We start from the raw sequence: 15,130 nt of genomic DNA, 5'->3' as shown, positions 1-15,130 counted from the left end.
ACCGAGCACCAGCCAGTTTGAGGGGTCCATGACTTGCATTCCGTTGCAACTCTTCGTGAGTGGACTTCCATAGATGGTTGGGACAAGCAGATTTCTCTCTGTAATTTGATAGATCAGACTTAGTGCGGAAATTTACTTGAAGAAGTGGGGAAAAAATTGATTCGAATGGAAATAGTCACAATTAATGCTCTATCGTATGCAAAACATCAAATCGCAAGTGAGTCACTAGAACCTCGCTCAACGAAAGTATGTAAGTAGCTTTTATCGACACAAAATGTAACATAAGATCATGGATAAAGAAATGCAGTTGATGATATCATAAAACCCAAACTCCGCCAAAATGCCTCCTGGTATCTTCCTAGCGCTGTTAAAACATTAGAATTATGGAATATAAATATGAAGAATGTTGAATCTTGCGTCATAATCCCGAGATGGCCAAGCATCTCTTGTTGTTTAGGAAAATAGACTTAGGAGTGTTGTTCTTGCTGTTGATGCTGATGCTCTTCCAGCTGAGCCAACGGAAGTTTGGTGAAAACACTCCGGGACCAGCCGTCGGCATCAACGACGGTTTCCTTGACCAGCATGTAGCGGCCAAAGCGAGGCATCAGGACGGCCCACACCACGTAGTAAATGGCACCCGCGGCGAAAATTCCGATAGCCACCACGCAGTGCAGGTAGTACGGCAGCTCGTCGTAGACACTCTGGTCGGCGGAGGGAGGCACGTAAGGCGCAACCACCAGATAGCACTGAGTGAGGAAGAAGAAGACGGTAACGGGGAGGGTCGCACGGATACCCGGGGCGAAGTCGGGGAATTCCTTGGGTCGCAAGTAGATGTAGATAAGGCCGGCCGACACGAACGCATTGACGATGGACAGGGGGTACGAGATCAGGTTGACCAGGAAGTTATAAGCATCGCCGGGGGGAGGAGCCAGCAGGATAACGACCGAAACCACCCAGTGCTCGAAGAGACCGGCGGCAGGAGCGTGGAACGGCTTGTTGCTAGCGAAGAACTTCGAGACAGGCAGGATGCCTTCACGACCCAGTTCTTGGACGACTATTCGTTGACATGGTTAGTATTTTGGATTTCAGCGGGTATAAGAGAAGAGCACATACTTCGACCTTGCGAGAAGATCACGGACAAGACGTTTCCGAAAGCCGACAGCGCAACGAAGACGGACATCACCTTCTCAGCGCGCGCACCGAACATGTTTCCGAAAAAGGTGGCCGCAACGGTTTGCCCAGACGAAAGGAACTGTTCCTTGGGCACAGCGGCAAAGTAGGCAATGTTGCAGAACATGTACAGGATTCCGACCGCTCCAATGGCAATCGGCGCGGCGATCTTCAGGGTACGGGTAGGGTTTTTGGTCTCACTCAAGGCCTGTAGGATGTTAGGATGTCATCAAGAATGAAAGACTGAACTGGTTAGAACCACTCACGTAGTTGGCGTTGGAGTATCCGATGAAGGACCAGATGACATTGTAAAGCGCCATCACAATTCCATACCCACTGCCAGTCGTGCCCTCAAACGCATTTCGGAAGTTGTGAGGAGGGTCGATCTTCATATGGCCGCCCAACGCCACCCACCCGGAAACCGTGACGAACACGATGATTACAAGCTTGACCACACCGAGCAAGTTCTGAAGATGAAGACCCCACTTCAATGCGAAAGCGTGAACCAGGAAAGCAGTCGTGAGACAGGCAAGACCGATTCCGCGCTGGTTCCAGCGGTCGACCTCGACGTCGGCAGCGTTGAGGATGTACTCTCCGAACACGACACTGTTACTGGCAGCCCAACCCAGCAGAACGACGTAGGCGGCAAACATGGCGGTAACGAGGAAACGAGGCTTCTTGTAGACATATTCGAGGTAGTTCTTTTCGCCACCGTTTCTAAACAGTTGGTCAGATGTGAGAACCCCACATGAAGTCGAGCAGGTGAACGTACTTGGGAATAGCAGTACCGAATTCCAGGTAGACAGCAGTACCGGCCATGGCAATGATAGTTCCAATCACCCACATGAAGAGGGACAGGCCGACACTACCGGACAAGGAAAGGATCGTACTCGGAGTCGCGAAGATACCGGTACCGATAACACGGTTGAAGATCAGGAACGAGGCACTGACAACGCCGATCTGGCGACGGTCCTCAGGAGTCGCTTCGAAGACATTACCCTCATCTAAACGGTACCAATTAGACCCTGCACTAGAAAGTGACCTCCCGAATAGGGAAAGTGAGTCAAGAAAAGAACATACAGAGCTGAGAGACGCCGTCCGTTCTGCGGGGGCCGCCTTCTTCGACGGCTTTCGTGTCAGACATGATCTTCTTGGACGAATCCGTGGCCGAACTCATTTTCCTGGATGCAGTAAACAGAAAAGTAGTTTTTTTCGGGGATTCTCTGGCGAGAACCAAACCTTCCCAGGTCTCGAGCTATATAAGCCGACGAGCACACGAGAAAGGGGGCAACACGAGACCGGACAATCAAACGGTTAACGACGGAGGTATAAAAAAGAAAAGTGATGGTGTGCTGGAACTAAATCTGATGCAATAGTCGAGGCGTCTTGGAAGGTTGCAACTGGCAACAGCACAAGCCGGGATGACCGAAAGAACAATCTATAAAGGAACTCCGATAGGGCCAGGGCTTTCTGGACAAAAAAGAGCGAAAATGATGCGATGCTGACTTGGAGGCTAGGCGCAGGATATCATGATCTAGTGACTCTGCTCCGGAAAAAACTCCAAGGAATGCAATGCCCGCCGCCGATGCAATGATGCGGGAAACGAAGGAAAGTTTAGGAAGACGAAGAACGAGGAAAGCAATTGGACGATCAGGAAAGAAAGAAGAAGAAACGAAGAAAATTAAGGTAAGGAAGGAAAGAGGAGCATCATGACAGACGCCATGTGGGAAACTGGGAAAAGAGGCGACAATGGCGCAATAGAGAAAAAAAAATTCGAGAAAAAATCCAAAAAAAATTGGGTTGTGGCGGACCCGCGATGATTGGGAGATCCACCGGAGCAGAACCAGAGAAACGGTGACTCGTTCGAGGGCATTTGCCATGACACACGGAAACCGAGCACGCAATTTTCGAGCTGTTTTCTTCATGGCGGATCCACCGTGGAACGCATGTTCGATGCAACTTCGGCTTCCCGTCTAGACTGCATAGACCCTGCTTGGCCCTAGTCCGTAGTCCGTGATGGATTCGGCCCTAAACAACACAGAGTGAGTCAAGATCCCGAGAGGCACCAGGATATCCAAAATTTCCAATAGGGGTTTTTTTTCTCATTGGTTTATGTACAATACAAAAAGTTCCGTCCAGGGAGTTCGCGGCTCCAAATCCTGCTCTCCTAGACTCCAGTTCCATAGCATCCCATTCCGTCATTCATACCCAAGTTGTGACAATTTGTGACCTCTTCCAGTTCAAACGCCGGGATGAAAGAAAACGCAACCCAATCAACACACGTGGAAGAAAGCAAGAAAAAACAAATTATGAATAGCAAGAGAAAGGGACGCGACGGGCAATCGAACATCACGTGTACGTGACGATGCGTATATGAAAGAAGTCCAATAGAGAAAGAAAATGAAAAGAGAACAGAAAAAAGCCAGGCAAGACGGAAAAGACGCTAATAGTAGATAAAAATGAATCAACAGCCGGCGCCTTCCTTTCCTATGGAACCTCTCACTGGACTCATTAATTAATTATACTTCGCAGAAAAGAAAGAAAAAATCGTAAGAAAGGTAGCAATGCGAAATAGAGGTGCTGCTATATTCCGACGGGACATGTGCCTGCATGTGTAAAAATGGAAAGCTCGAAGCGAACCGTTTCACTTCGGGGTTGCTCCAACTGCCTGAGCTGCAGGGACCAGATTCGACGGAGCTATCTTGCCCGGGCAGCTCGACGGAGGAGTTTGGCGTGACGCTAAGAGCGTGAGTTTCTTGCGGAGAGAGTTTAGTCGGCCTCGGATGCTCGACACCACTGCGGTCACGCGTTAGCAGTCCGGCTTGGAAAAAGTAGAACCCCAGGGCCGCTTTCCCCCAGGAGGTGTGCATGTAACTTACATTTGATCACCACCCGCCGGTCTTCAGATTGCACCCCGTCCAACATGATCTTGTCATGGTCTTTTCGGGAGTCGCCTTTGCCGGCGTTCGGACCCTGTCCCGACTGCGGTACTTCCTCATCCTCCAAGACTGCCTCCAACATCCGGATGGCCGTCACGTAGGCGATCTCGCAGCCGGAAAGATCCTCGCTTGTTAGCTCGTTGATGGCAGCTGCCCGACTCATCTCCAGGGCACGGTCGTACATCAATTTCTCGGCGGTCACTCCGGAACTGACAACGACATCGGCAGTGGAGCCCGATCCTACGGACGAGCCGACCGAAATATTGTTCGGATGGCTGGGGTGATCGATTGGCAATCGCCTCTGCCCTTCGACCAACTTGAGGCGGACAAATTCTCCTTTCTCCAAAACCTCGTTAAATCGGTTCCGCACCCATTGGACAACGTTGTTAATCCGGTTGCCGACGAGAGCGCTCGCAGCATCAGCCCTACTCAAGCCGGGATCGGCAAACCCTTCGCCGCGGTTCTTTCGCGTCCACCAGCTGCCGGCGATGTCCATCGACTTTGCCAATAGAGAGAGCGCCTTTACGTATAGAACCAAAGCCTCCTCTGATAGGGTCACGATGGCATCGACCGTGAGTCCGCCATCGGTCGAGTCGGTCTGGTCCCCAGGAAAGTTGGCTTTGCCCTGGGGATCGGTTTGAACGGATGGGGCGAGGGGGATCAGTTGTTTGTATTTCACCTCGGCAAACCCGTAGACAACGTCGCTGCGAGTAGCACACTCTTCAATCAGTTGGACGATCTTGGCATCTTCGTCCATGGCCATGTTCGTCTTAGACCCGTCCCCGACGAGCATCATATTGGCTTGGGCGGCGGGATATGCGGGGAACGGATTGTAAGCCAAGGGAGGCGAACGGCCACCTTTCGTGATGGGCATAGGTGGGGAGAAACCCACGCCGAATAGCCGCCCGCTTGCCATATTGAGCGCCTTGGAAATTGCCGACGTGGCTGACGTTGGGCTCTGTCCGTACCGCCGTTCGTACGAGGGTTGTCGCGCATGAGCTGAGTCGGCTCGTGTCCGCCCAGAAGCAACCTGCATTGCCTTACCGGTCGTAGCAAGAGGCGACGTGGCCGTCCCCGTAGGCACTCCTTGTGTGGTGGATCGGCGGGAGAGAGCGCCAGCCTGCGGATTCTTGGTGTATCCGGTCTGAAAGCGAGGACTGTGAGCTAATTCATCGGCGAAAGCGTTCACCTCCACGGCGCGTTTCTCCACGAGCACGTAGTCTCTCTCAAACGCCACGTCTTGTGCCGCGCGCTCTCGTTCGTCCTTCGTCTTCTCCGCAGCCGGCTTCTCGGATGGGGACGATCCCGAGTGAGTGTTCCGACTCCTCTGCCGCTCCATGGCGAGGGCCATAGCGTGTCGGTCCACCAGTTCCTGTCGCCCGGGCGCCGTGGCGGTAGCAACGACGGGGGGCCTCTGTGGAGTTGTGCCGGAGGCGGGTTCTCTGGGCGAAGACGCAGTACGATCCGCACTGCCGACCCTCCGCATGGGCGTGACAGCCGGAGGAGTCCCCGATCGGTTCGGGTTACTGCTCGTCGTGCGATGAGGAGGCGGGTATCCCTGTGGTTCATCTCGCGTCTTTGCCGGGGTCGAGGCATCTTTCTCGCGCCGTGTCCCGGCGGATGTGCCAAACCCGGTTCGAGATTCAGGCCTGGGTGATGTTTCAACAGGACCGGCCTCGACGGGAAGCGAGGTTGGTGTGGGCGCATCATCGGCTACTACACCGGGAATAGGCCCCGTAATTATGCCACAATTAAAGAAATCAGAGAAATTCATTCGTTCGACAGGGTTTCGTTTCAAGAGCATCCGGATCAATGTCTTGATGTCCTCCGAGGCGGTATTGTCTTCGGGGAATCTGATCTTATCCTCGCCCTTCTCGATCTTGCGCAGCAGCTCGACATGGTTTGTGGCGCGGAAGGGAGGCTTGCCGACCACCATCTCGTACAAAACCGTCCCTACCGACCATAGATCGGCTTTAGCGTCATATTTCTCGTAGCGCAGTATCTCAGGGGCCATATACAACGGCGAGCCACAGAGTGTTTCGGCCAGCGACGTGGCCGGCAAAGACCGAGCGAACCCGAAATCTGCAATCTTCAGCATAGGCAATGATGCAAGTCCCGTCGTGGGGTTGAACGAGTCTTCATTGCCCTTGAACGGTATCTTCGGAGCGAGGCCAGCCTCGAACGATGTAGGAGAAGGACAAAGAAGGAGATTCTGAGGCTTGATGTCGCGGTGTATTAGGTTTCGGTCTCGCAGGAACTTCAGAGCGCTAGATAGTTGCTTGAGGAAATGGCGAACCACCACCTCGTTCAGTGCGCCACCACGAGGTTGCGGATATTTCCTCATCATCTCCCTCGTATACTCATGATCCACGAGCGATTCTCGTCGTTTGATAAACACGGAAAGATCGCCCAAAGCGCAGAACTCCATTACTAGATGGATATGCGCTGTCGTCTCATGACAGTCGATAAGCGCAACGATATGCGGGTGATAAAGACCCTTGAGGATATGGATTTCCGACGAGAGATTTTCCCTCAACTTCTTATTTAGTTTCGACAGGTTGACCGATTTGATGGCGACGTAAGTACTAGATTTCTGGGGAGAGATGGGAACAACCCCTATCAGTACAGCCCTACTCGTTATCAAATGGACCGGGTAGCACGAGAACTCACCGTATGTACACCTTGGTAAACCGTGGCAAAGCTTCCTCGACCAATTTCACCGAGGCGAGTGTAACGACCAATCGGCATCTCGGGCTGAGGTGTGTCCCTCGACCGTCTTGAATGATGTGTGGATGCCATGACTGCAGCACGACCCCAAAGATGTCCAGAGAGAGGGAGCTTGTGACGAACTACCGAACCCAACGACACCCCGTCAACCACACAACTACCTGAGCAGCGGCAGCAACGACCAACGATCAGCGAGGCCCATCAGGGGAATAGACAGGTCAAGGTCCAGTAGACCGGGTGAGGAAAGGGTTCCGATAAAGAAGTGTCGGAACCGAAGGAGATAAGGAAGGTATCGGACGACGAACACGGAAAGCCGTCGATCAGTATGGAGTGAAACGATAGACGAGTTGGAGAGTGTTGTCGGTCGTAAGCAGATTAGAAGCCGTAATCTACTTGAAAGTCTGGGTGAATCGACTAGGCCCGCAAGGTAGATGGGAGCGGTGAGGCGGGAACGGGGATGGTATAAGATAGGATGATTCAACGTAGGAGCGAGTAATGGGAAGTAAGTACCCCGGAGGAGACAAGGAAGGGCAGAAAGTCGGAGCGTTGACAAGGATGTATGAAGATGGCGGAGAGATGGGAAAGTAGACCGAGAGATTTACAATAAGAGATGGGATGAATAGTGAATGAAGGAAATCAACAGAACGGAAAGAAGGGGGAAGGGAAGTAGTCAGAGGCGAGAGAACGAGAGCGAGATGATGTGATGAGGAAGAGGAAAGGCGGGAAGGGCAAGCAGGACCCAAAGAACGCCCGGAGAGCGTGACCTTGCGATAAGATGACCCGGGAAGGCGGTCAGAAGGGCGGCGATAAGGCACGGTCTTCTTCTGTCTTCCTGAGGAGTGAAGGATCCCCCGTTCTTACAACTGATCGGCGCTCATTCTGGCATGCACTTACTACTCAGTATTGAGTAGCCAGTACAGTGTCCCCAAAAGTGCTGGCAAAAGAACAAACACAAACACAAACACCGACAAGACCTAGACTCCTCGCAGGAACTAGTAGGTGCGCAAGACCGTTGGGAAATGCTACCACAGTATCTAGGGGCCCCTGCCAGGCCAATAACGTCCCCCCGGTGGATGGTCTGAGGCCGGAAGGAAAGGCCGTCTACCTATCAAGTGTATCAAGCTATCAGATGGCGGTAAACGGGCGATCCAATTGCTGGCCGATCGTCGATCGTGTAATGCACCCGACCCGTGACTCATGATCCCCTTCCTTAGTCACTCGCTGCGGCCATGACATCAGGTTTCAAACGGAGCAGGTCATTCATTCCCTGTCCTATCCATGGGAAAACCGGCGAGGAACAGGATCAAGATCGCGATCCGATCTTGATCGTCTGCCTCTCGTCCCTTGCCACTACTGCCTGACGCCGTACCCACGACTGCAGAAAGGGGTGATAAGATCATAAGCTACGCGGCAGTGGATACGCCCATACGCCGGAAGTTTAGCTCGGCGGGGAGGCACTAAGTGGCGATCAACAACGCGGTTGGCCCTGGTTGGCCCATGACCCCGGGGAATCGCTGCTGGACGCTGGTACGTTTGTCCATAGTCGACTGCAGCCCAACGTGACGACCTCGTGCGCCATCACAGCCTCGTCTGACGCTGTGTCGAGGTTCGCTTATGCGGTGTCCTGTCCCTAAAGATGGTGACTCCCTGATCAATCAAGAATGCTATTTTCTAGCTAAATATTTCACACGAAGGATACGTGAGTAACCAGGTAAGTCCATCCCCGTACATTACACTCACTCCAACCCCGTCGGTCTCTCGGCTTTCTAGACGGTCTAGAACTATAAATAGAACAAAAAGAATAAAAAATAAAAAAAAACACAAAAAGTCGGGGAACCGGCTCGCTCAATGCATCGTCAATCAAGTACTCAAGAACCAACCACTGTACGGGGGAAACCCCACATAATCAAGAATGAAACAGAAAAATAAACAGATAAAAATTTACACCCCCAGTCCTCGGACCAGCAGCCACAGAATAATCGGCACGACGACGTTGTCGTTGCACCCGGTCAGGATGGCTTCCGTGGCGCTGGTGCCTGCAGCCGCAAAGGCCGCCTTGAGCAGCGTCGCCAACCAGCCATGATGGGCCTCTCCGTCGCTTCCACTGACGTCCCATTGGCCCACGACCAGCCAGGCCCGCGCAAACACCAGCCCGCTAGTCACAGCGACCGCAAAGGCCACGCTGCCCTCGAGCGATTTTCCTCCTCCCCAGAACCATTTCAGTCGCCCGAACCGCCGACCGATGAGTGACGCGGCCGCATCCCCCATGCCGACGCAGATCACGCCACTGACCATACTGACATCGCGAGTCAGTACATCCCATCCTGTCCAGGGGCCATCGCCCGTCCGGGAGACGTCGGTCAGCGACAGCCAGAGGGGGATGGAGCACCCGATGAGGAGGAAGATATGGGAGACGATGACGGGTCCCCGATGATCGCGCCCGTCAACGTAGGGAGCCAGGAAGTAGGTCAACGGTCGCGAGATGGGCGGGAGCTGAGAGGCCCGGAAAAGATCGAGTAGAAGGAAAATGGCGAGTACCAATCCCAACGCAAGCGCGCAAAAGGTAGGGTCGACGAAGATGGTCGGCAGAAACATCAACACCATCATGCCATGGAAGACTTTGCGTCTGGTATCGACTTCAACGACGGCGCTGAGCCGAAAGACCACGCCTAGACCGGTCAAAATGACCGCCATGCAGTACGCAATAATGCAAAGACGTGTGTTGGCCTCCCCAAAGGTCCATTGTCGAAGGTGCTCCACCCATCCTAAAGAGCAGGTCGCATATAGGTCGCTGTCCAGGCGTGCGGGGAGAACAATCCAGTTCTCCAGGTTCCCCATCACCACCCAGAACCGAAACCAGGAGACGTTGCCAAGTAAGTATCCGAGGGCCCATCCGAACGGTTCGGCTCCATGCAACGCCCGTTGGCCCACGTATTTACGGACCGGGCCTAGAATGATGACCAGCACGACGAAGTACACGTAGATAGCGTAAAGCCACTTCCGCACCTGCGCTTGAGGTACTGTCAAGGATAGGAAAGACGCCAGTCCCGGGGCCATGGAACGCTTTCGTCGGCCGCTGGGAGTAGTCCTGACCCGCTCCGAGCGTACGGCCTCCTCGAAGGTCGAGATAGTGTGCCGTCGGCGGCGGGTGGCCTGTGTCTGCTGTGGATTACTGTCCTCCGTGGGCTCTTTGCCGGCTGCAAATGGTTGCTGCCCGGACGAGATCTTTTCCCGCAGCTCATGCGTCGTCCTGCGAGAGATCGGTGCCAATCGACTATCAGGCGAGTCGCTGTCCGACAGAAGCTCTTCCGAGGATCCCGTTCGGCTGAGTTTCTGACAGAGCTTGTGGTCGATAAAATTGAGGATGTTCTTGGGGGTTTGGGAGGCGCTGGGAGACCGTCGGAATTTCCAGCTGGGGATTCGGGCCAAAGCCACCTCCCAGCGCAGGATCTGTCGACAAGAGGTAAAAATACAAATGCTTCCAAGCCATAGTAACGCCTTGAGAATCTCGGCCTGGGGGGAATCCGCAAATAAAAACAGATTAATGAGAGCAGTGGTTAGGAGTTGGAGTTCTGCTGGAAGAACACTGGAAGTCAACAAGAAATCTAAAGTGGGTATCAACGCTTGATGCAAAGGGAAAACAAGAGTCAAAAGTTCGGAATTAAGGCCGCGCAGGTTTAGAGGCTGGGGCACGGTGCTGTCCCACAAGAAATGCTCTGAGATGACAATCGGAATCAACGTGATGATCCAATGCGCAACGCTGTCGCCATGCGTCCACTCATGTAGAGGGATGACTGCGGCCGGTAAAGAAGAAAGGCTAAGGAGAATGTTCGGTAGTACAAGGGCGGTGCTTTGATGGGAGAGAGACAAAGAAACGTAGACGGGTATAAAGATCGGATACAACAGTGGAGCAGGATCGAACGTGGATGGGATGATAAAGGATGATAGTTTTGAAAGGCATATTCGTCCAGTTTTGGCAAATGGGTAGGCCGCGTATAGTCCGGTGACGAGGAGGGCATGGGTCAGGAGCTCTGCAGAATGGTAAGTCAGCAGATGCGGCAAACAACGACCAGCAATACTAGAATAAAGAAGAGAAGCAGGCAAAATAGAAAAACTAGGCAGCATAGTAGAGCAGTATAACAGAAGAATATCCATCCGTACATACCTTTCTTCCAGGTCCAAGCAAGCGACCTGGCACTCTCCTGGCCCAAAACAACCGCGCCCACGGAGAAGAGCAAGCCCGCCTCCAACAACCGTCGCAGGATCTCAATGCGTCGCCTTTTGTTGACCTTCTTGCGCAGCTCCGTCACGCCCGCTTCCACCTCCTCGCTCGAACTGCGCTGCGAGCTCCGAGACGCAGATCGCACAAACGAAGGCCACGGCTGCAGCACCGGCAACCACTGATCATTCTCCGCGGCGCCATTCCAGCCGGAGCGCAATCCCTTTCGCGGTCGCAGAGGCGGCGCCGGCAAGCCCTTCAGTATCCCCGTGCTCTCATCATCGGCCTCAGTTCCACTGTCGCTGGACGTCCGCGGCCAATGGGGATGTTGTGAGCGGTCGCCCGGGTCCGTAGGCAGCAACTGCGGGTCGGGACAATTCAAGCCTTTTCGATGATACGGGTGAGGCGACCGGGAGAAATGTCGAGAATGACTCGGGGAAGATGTCTCGGGTTCGGCGAGATTCTTGCTAGGAAGCAATCCCTCTCCTTGCGGGGGCGGCGAGGAGGCCATGGCCCCATGGGACGGTATTTTTTTGTTGTTTTGACGGAGAGAAGAACGGAATCACAGCGAAATGTACGTCATATCGGAGAGGAACAGCACGTAGGCAGGCACACACTCTAGAACAACTAGAACAACTAGAACCAAGGAGGTCAGTAAATCAGGGGAGAAGGATAAAGATCCGATGCAAGGCAACACGAGGAAAAGACAGAGACTTACCCAGCAGCGGAACGACAGAAGGGAAGGAAGGTAGTGGCGTTGTTGATCTTAGCAGCTGTTGGCTCGCAGGCGACGGAAGCGGGTTTTTTCGCTTATCACATGCTCTGCTCTCACGCCGCCTGAGGCTGGAACATCTGCCCATTTCCCTCTTTCTCTTGCCTTCTCTTGCCTCTTACCACTCCTCAGGGTAGCCCAACAGGTTCCCAACGCCAGAGTCTTGGCTCCAGTCCGTGCTCTCCATGGGGGTACCTTGCAACCCTCCATCTGCTCCAAATCTATACAAGCAGCCCGCTTATCGTGGCTGTCAGGGCCAATCATCTACGGCACGACTGGTCTAGTCCGGCGAACAATGCGACGTCTCCAATGAATACGCCATATGCTATCTCTATCCCGCTATCTATTTCAACTTTTCTGTATAAGTATCCCGGCTGCCAGTCGTCTTCCTTGTCGGCCCCAGACCGACTTGCACGGGATGACCTGTCCGGACCAAACACCGCTGCGCAACGGTTGCGCAGTGTATACGACGGAGTGGATGTTCCCTGGCCGCTCGGAATACATTTCCAGGAAGCCCCGCAGACTGGATTCTAAGCTGGGTCCCGACTGGTCCATGTCGATTTCAATGGCCGTGTAGCGCATCCCCTCCTTCGTCGAAGCATCAATCCTGCGCCCCAAAGCTGTGTCCTCTGTGGCCAAGTTGATTTCGTCACACCGGTATCCTAGACCTTGCCATTCAATGTCACTTCCACGAGGCAATTCCTCGACCTGGACGGCGAAAAAGGCAGGAATCAGGACATCTGACTGCACCACCGAAAAGTTAGGTAGCGTAGTAGTTCCCGCAGGACTCTGCTGCTCATGAGCGCGGCCTCCGTACTTGATATCCCAGGCATCCAGGGCTGGCTCCTCATCCTCTTCGTCCTCTTCAGCGTGTCGACTATGCATGATTTCCCACAGGTGCCACGCGACTGCCGCCTTTTTATCGATCGCGTCTGTTCCCGATAGGAAGGTCACAGTTCCCAACCACCAGTCGACCTGGTTGGCGCTGCCGATTCTCCATAGATGCTGCAAAGACAGCACAGCTCGCAAAGCGTAGGTCTCAAACCACGACGATTCTGGTCCAGGGGATGCAATCGGCAGTTCCATCGAAGCCGGCTCCAGAGGGATCTGACCTGCGATGTACACCAGTCGCTCTGCTCCTTGCCACGGGATCGACATGGCCTGCGAATACGGGCCAATATTGGCGGGAGCCCAGTATGACCGCGATTGAACGTGGAGTCCCTGGCGTAGATCTCGAGATCCTAAATCCACCACCAACGAGACCATCACCTTCACTCCTTCCGGAAGACTGTCGCCACAAGCAATGGTGGCCCTAGCAGGGGGGTTGGGTTTCTTGAACAGTGAGACGTAGATGTCGTTCATCGACGGGAAATCAGCCATAGACCGCAGTAGCACCGTAGTAAAGACAATATCCGCCGTTGTTCGCGCATCAGACCCAGAATCATGGACGGTAGAACCCAGGATATCTCGAATCTTTTGTGCAATGGCACGCATCTGCTCAGCGGCGCCAGGACCAGCCTCTGGCGCCGTGACGTTGGAAACCGTCCATGTACCTCCGTTCGTCGACTGCGACACGCCAGGACACTCCCAAGGGCCCGTCTCTGTCTGCTCAGCCATCTCCATCGTAGAAGCAAGCGACGACTCCGCCGACAAGGCATCCAAAGCTGCCGCAAAGGCCTCATCCAGCAACGCAGGCCGCCTCACATCCTCCGGCTTCACATCCTCCTGCTCCTTATCCACACACCTCGCTCCCTTCAACCTCATAAATCCAACCCCTCCATCCCCTGACCTCACCTCCCTCTGCTGAATCTCTATCCTTTGCTTCCACAAGAACCCCGGCCCATCCAACGCCAGGCTCTCATACTCCCCTCCCTCCCCCAGTACCGCACCCCTAATATCCTCCGCCTCCGCAAACCTCTTCATCCCCTTCGCAATACGTCTCCGCACCGCTCCATCCCCCGAGGACAAATCCCCCCACAGAAACCCCTCATCCAGACCCCCCGACGCCACCTTGATCACTCTCGCCTCGCAGCCCACGGCCGCCATATCCTCCAACAGCCCCGCGTCCGCCACGTCCGGCATCATGGCCGACAGTTCCGCGCGCTCCACCGGCGCAGGAAGACTCGGATACTGCCACAACCAGGCCAGCGGGACGAGGCCCAGTCGCGCGGCTACATTCTCGATGCGCGTGCGCTGGTACGTTGAGAGGATCGCGCCCGCTGACACGGCGTTGGCTTCTGGGTGGGCGAGCTTGATGCGTCGGAGAAGGGGGATTAGGGATTCCGTTTCGTCTTCCCCTTCGTCGTCCCTGTCGCCATCACCAGATCCGGATCCAGATCCTCGACCTAGACCTTGATCTCGACCACCATCATCCGCCATCTGATCCACCGCATCCTCACGATACACTCTGGCCGTATCAACCGCGCCGCCTGTGATCGGGGCCCTGTACAACGGAATCCCCAGCGCGGACTCATACAGTGGAATCACATTGTGTCCGATGGTTTGGTACATGAAGCTGTCGATGTCGTCTTCTTCTTCTTCCTCCTCTTCATCCTCTACCCTCTCTGGCCCCTCTGCTTGCGCAACGCCGTTGTTGTCATTCCGACCGTCTCCTGTAGCTGTTTTGTGCTGCTGCTTCGGCGCAGGATGCAGATTCCCTAACGCGACCACGTTGTGGCCATTGCGGAGACAGTGCAGGATTGAGTAGAGGGAGTCTTTGCCGCCGGAGATCAGGGCTATGACGTTTAGGCTTGGGGTTGAGACTGCGGTTTGGGGGGTAGATGTAGATGTAGGTATTGAGGAAGACATTGTAAGGTAAGGTGTGAATAGAGTAGGAATGTGAACAGGTGGGTAAAGATGTTAGAGAAAGGTTTTATGTTCTCAAGTTAGTTACCCAATTTATTGAGTTGGTTTTGAACTTGAAGATAGATGAGGTGGGGTGATAAGAAAGAAAAAAAATCACCCCTCGTTTTCGATCAACTGTCGCAAGGGAAAATGGAACGCGAAGGATGGATTGATAAAGCAATTAAGACCGGTGATCTGGAAGTGTACTTAAACGACCATGGGTTGTGTTCGTGGTTGGGGGGGAAAGAATTCTTAATCAGTACTTGCGGGGAGAAAAGATTAGATGTGCAAGGTCAAGATTCCATGGCACAACGGATCTGCCCGAATTTCACTTCTTTCCGTTTTAGTGCTCACTGATAAGATCCCGATAACGCAGATTTAGAAGCACCCCAGAACAACTACCGGTTATTGCAGCTAGTTGATAAAAAAAGAAGCAGCTGAATCCAGAATCACCCGCAT

The 15,130-nt window shown here is 53.9% G+C and overlaps 4 protein-coding genes across 4 annotated transcripts; all 4 read right to left on the bottom strand.

Moving 5' to 3' along the window:
• Positions 1 to 467: 467 nt before the first annotated feature.
• MUP1 (high affinity methionine permease) lies at positions 468 to 2,347 on the bottom strand (the record flags this gene model as incomplete). Its single annotated transcript, XM_046087881.1, has 5 exons — positions 468 to 1,054; positions 1,114 to 1,378; positions 1,437 to 1,887; positions 1,943 to 2,174; positions 2,251 to 2,347. The coding sequence occupies 5 exons, from the start codon at positions 2,345 to 2,347 to the stop codon at positions 468 to 470; spliced, it is 1,632 nt and encodes a 543-aa protein (XP_045943849.1).
• A 1,467-nt stretch (positions 2,348 to 3,814) lies between these two features.
• On the bottom strand, positions 3,815 to 6,857 carry atg1 (serine/threonine protein kinase ATG1; the record flags this gene model as incomplete). The annotated part of the gene is made up of 3 exons (XM_046087880.1): positions 3,815 to 3,966; positions 4,050 to 6,702; positions 6,780 to 6,857. 3 exons carry the CDS (start codon positions 6,855 to 6,857, stop codon positions 3,815 to 3,817), a joined length of 2,883 nt encoding a protein of 960 aa, XP_045943848.1.
• Positions 6,858 to 8,777: 1,920 nt separating this feature from the next.
• On the bottom strand, positions 8,778 to 11,566 carry SEC59 (putative phosphatidate cytidylyltransferase; the record flags this gene model as incomplete). The annotated part of the gene is made up of 2 exons (XM_046087879.1): positions 8,778 to 10,867; positions 11,002 to 11,566. The coding sequence occupies 2 exons, from the start codon at positions 11,564 to 11,566 to the stop codon at positions 8,778 to 8,780; spliced, it is 2,655 nt and encodes an 884-aa protein (XP_045943847.1).
• Positions 11,567 to 12,034: 468 nt separating this feature from the next.
• LDX57_006187 (diphthine--ammonia ligase family protein) lies at positions 12,035 to 14,635 on the bottom strand (the record flags this gene model as incomplete). The annotated part of the gene is made up of 1 exon (XM_046087878.1): positions 12,035 to 14,635. One exon carries the CDS (start codon positions 14,633 to 14,635, stop codon positions 12,176 to 12,178), a length of 2,460 nt encoding a protein of 819 aa, XP_045943846.1. The 3' UTR covers positions 12,035 to 12,175.
• Positions 14,636 to 15,130: the final 495 nt, after the last annotated feature.

This window comes from Aspergillus melleus (genome assembly GCF_016097325.1).
Source record: "Aspergillus melleus strain CBS 546.65 chromosome Unknown contig3, whole genome shotgun sequence".
NCBI lineage: Eukaryota > Fungi > Ascomycota > Eurotiomycetes > Eurotiales > Aspergillaceae > Aspergillus > Aspergillus melleus.
Note: the sequence above shows the minus strand (reverse complement) of the source record. Positions and strands in the feature narration are given on the sequence as shown.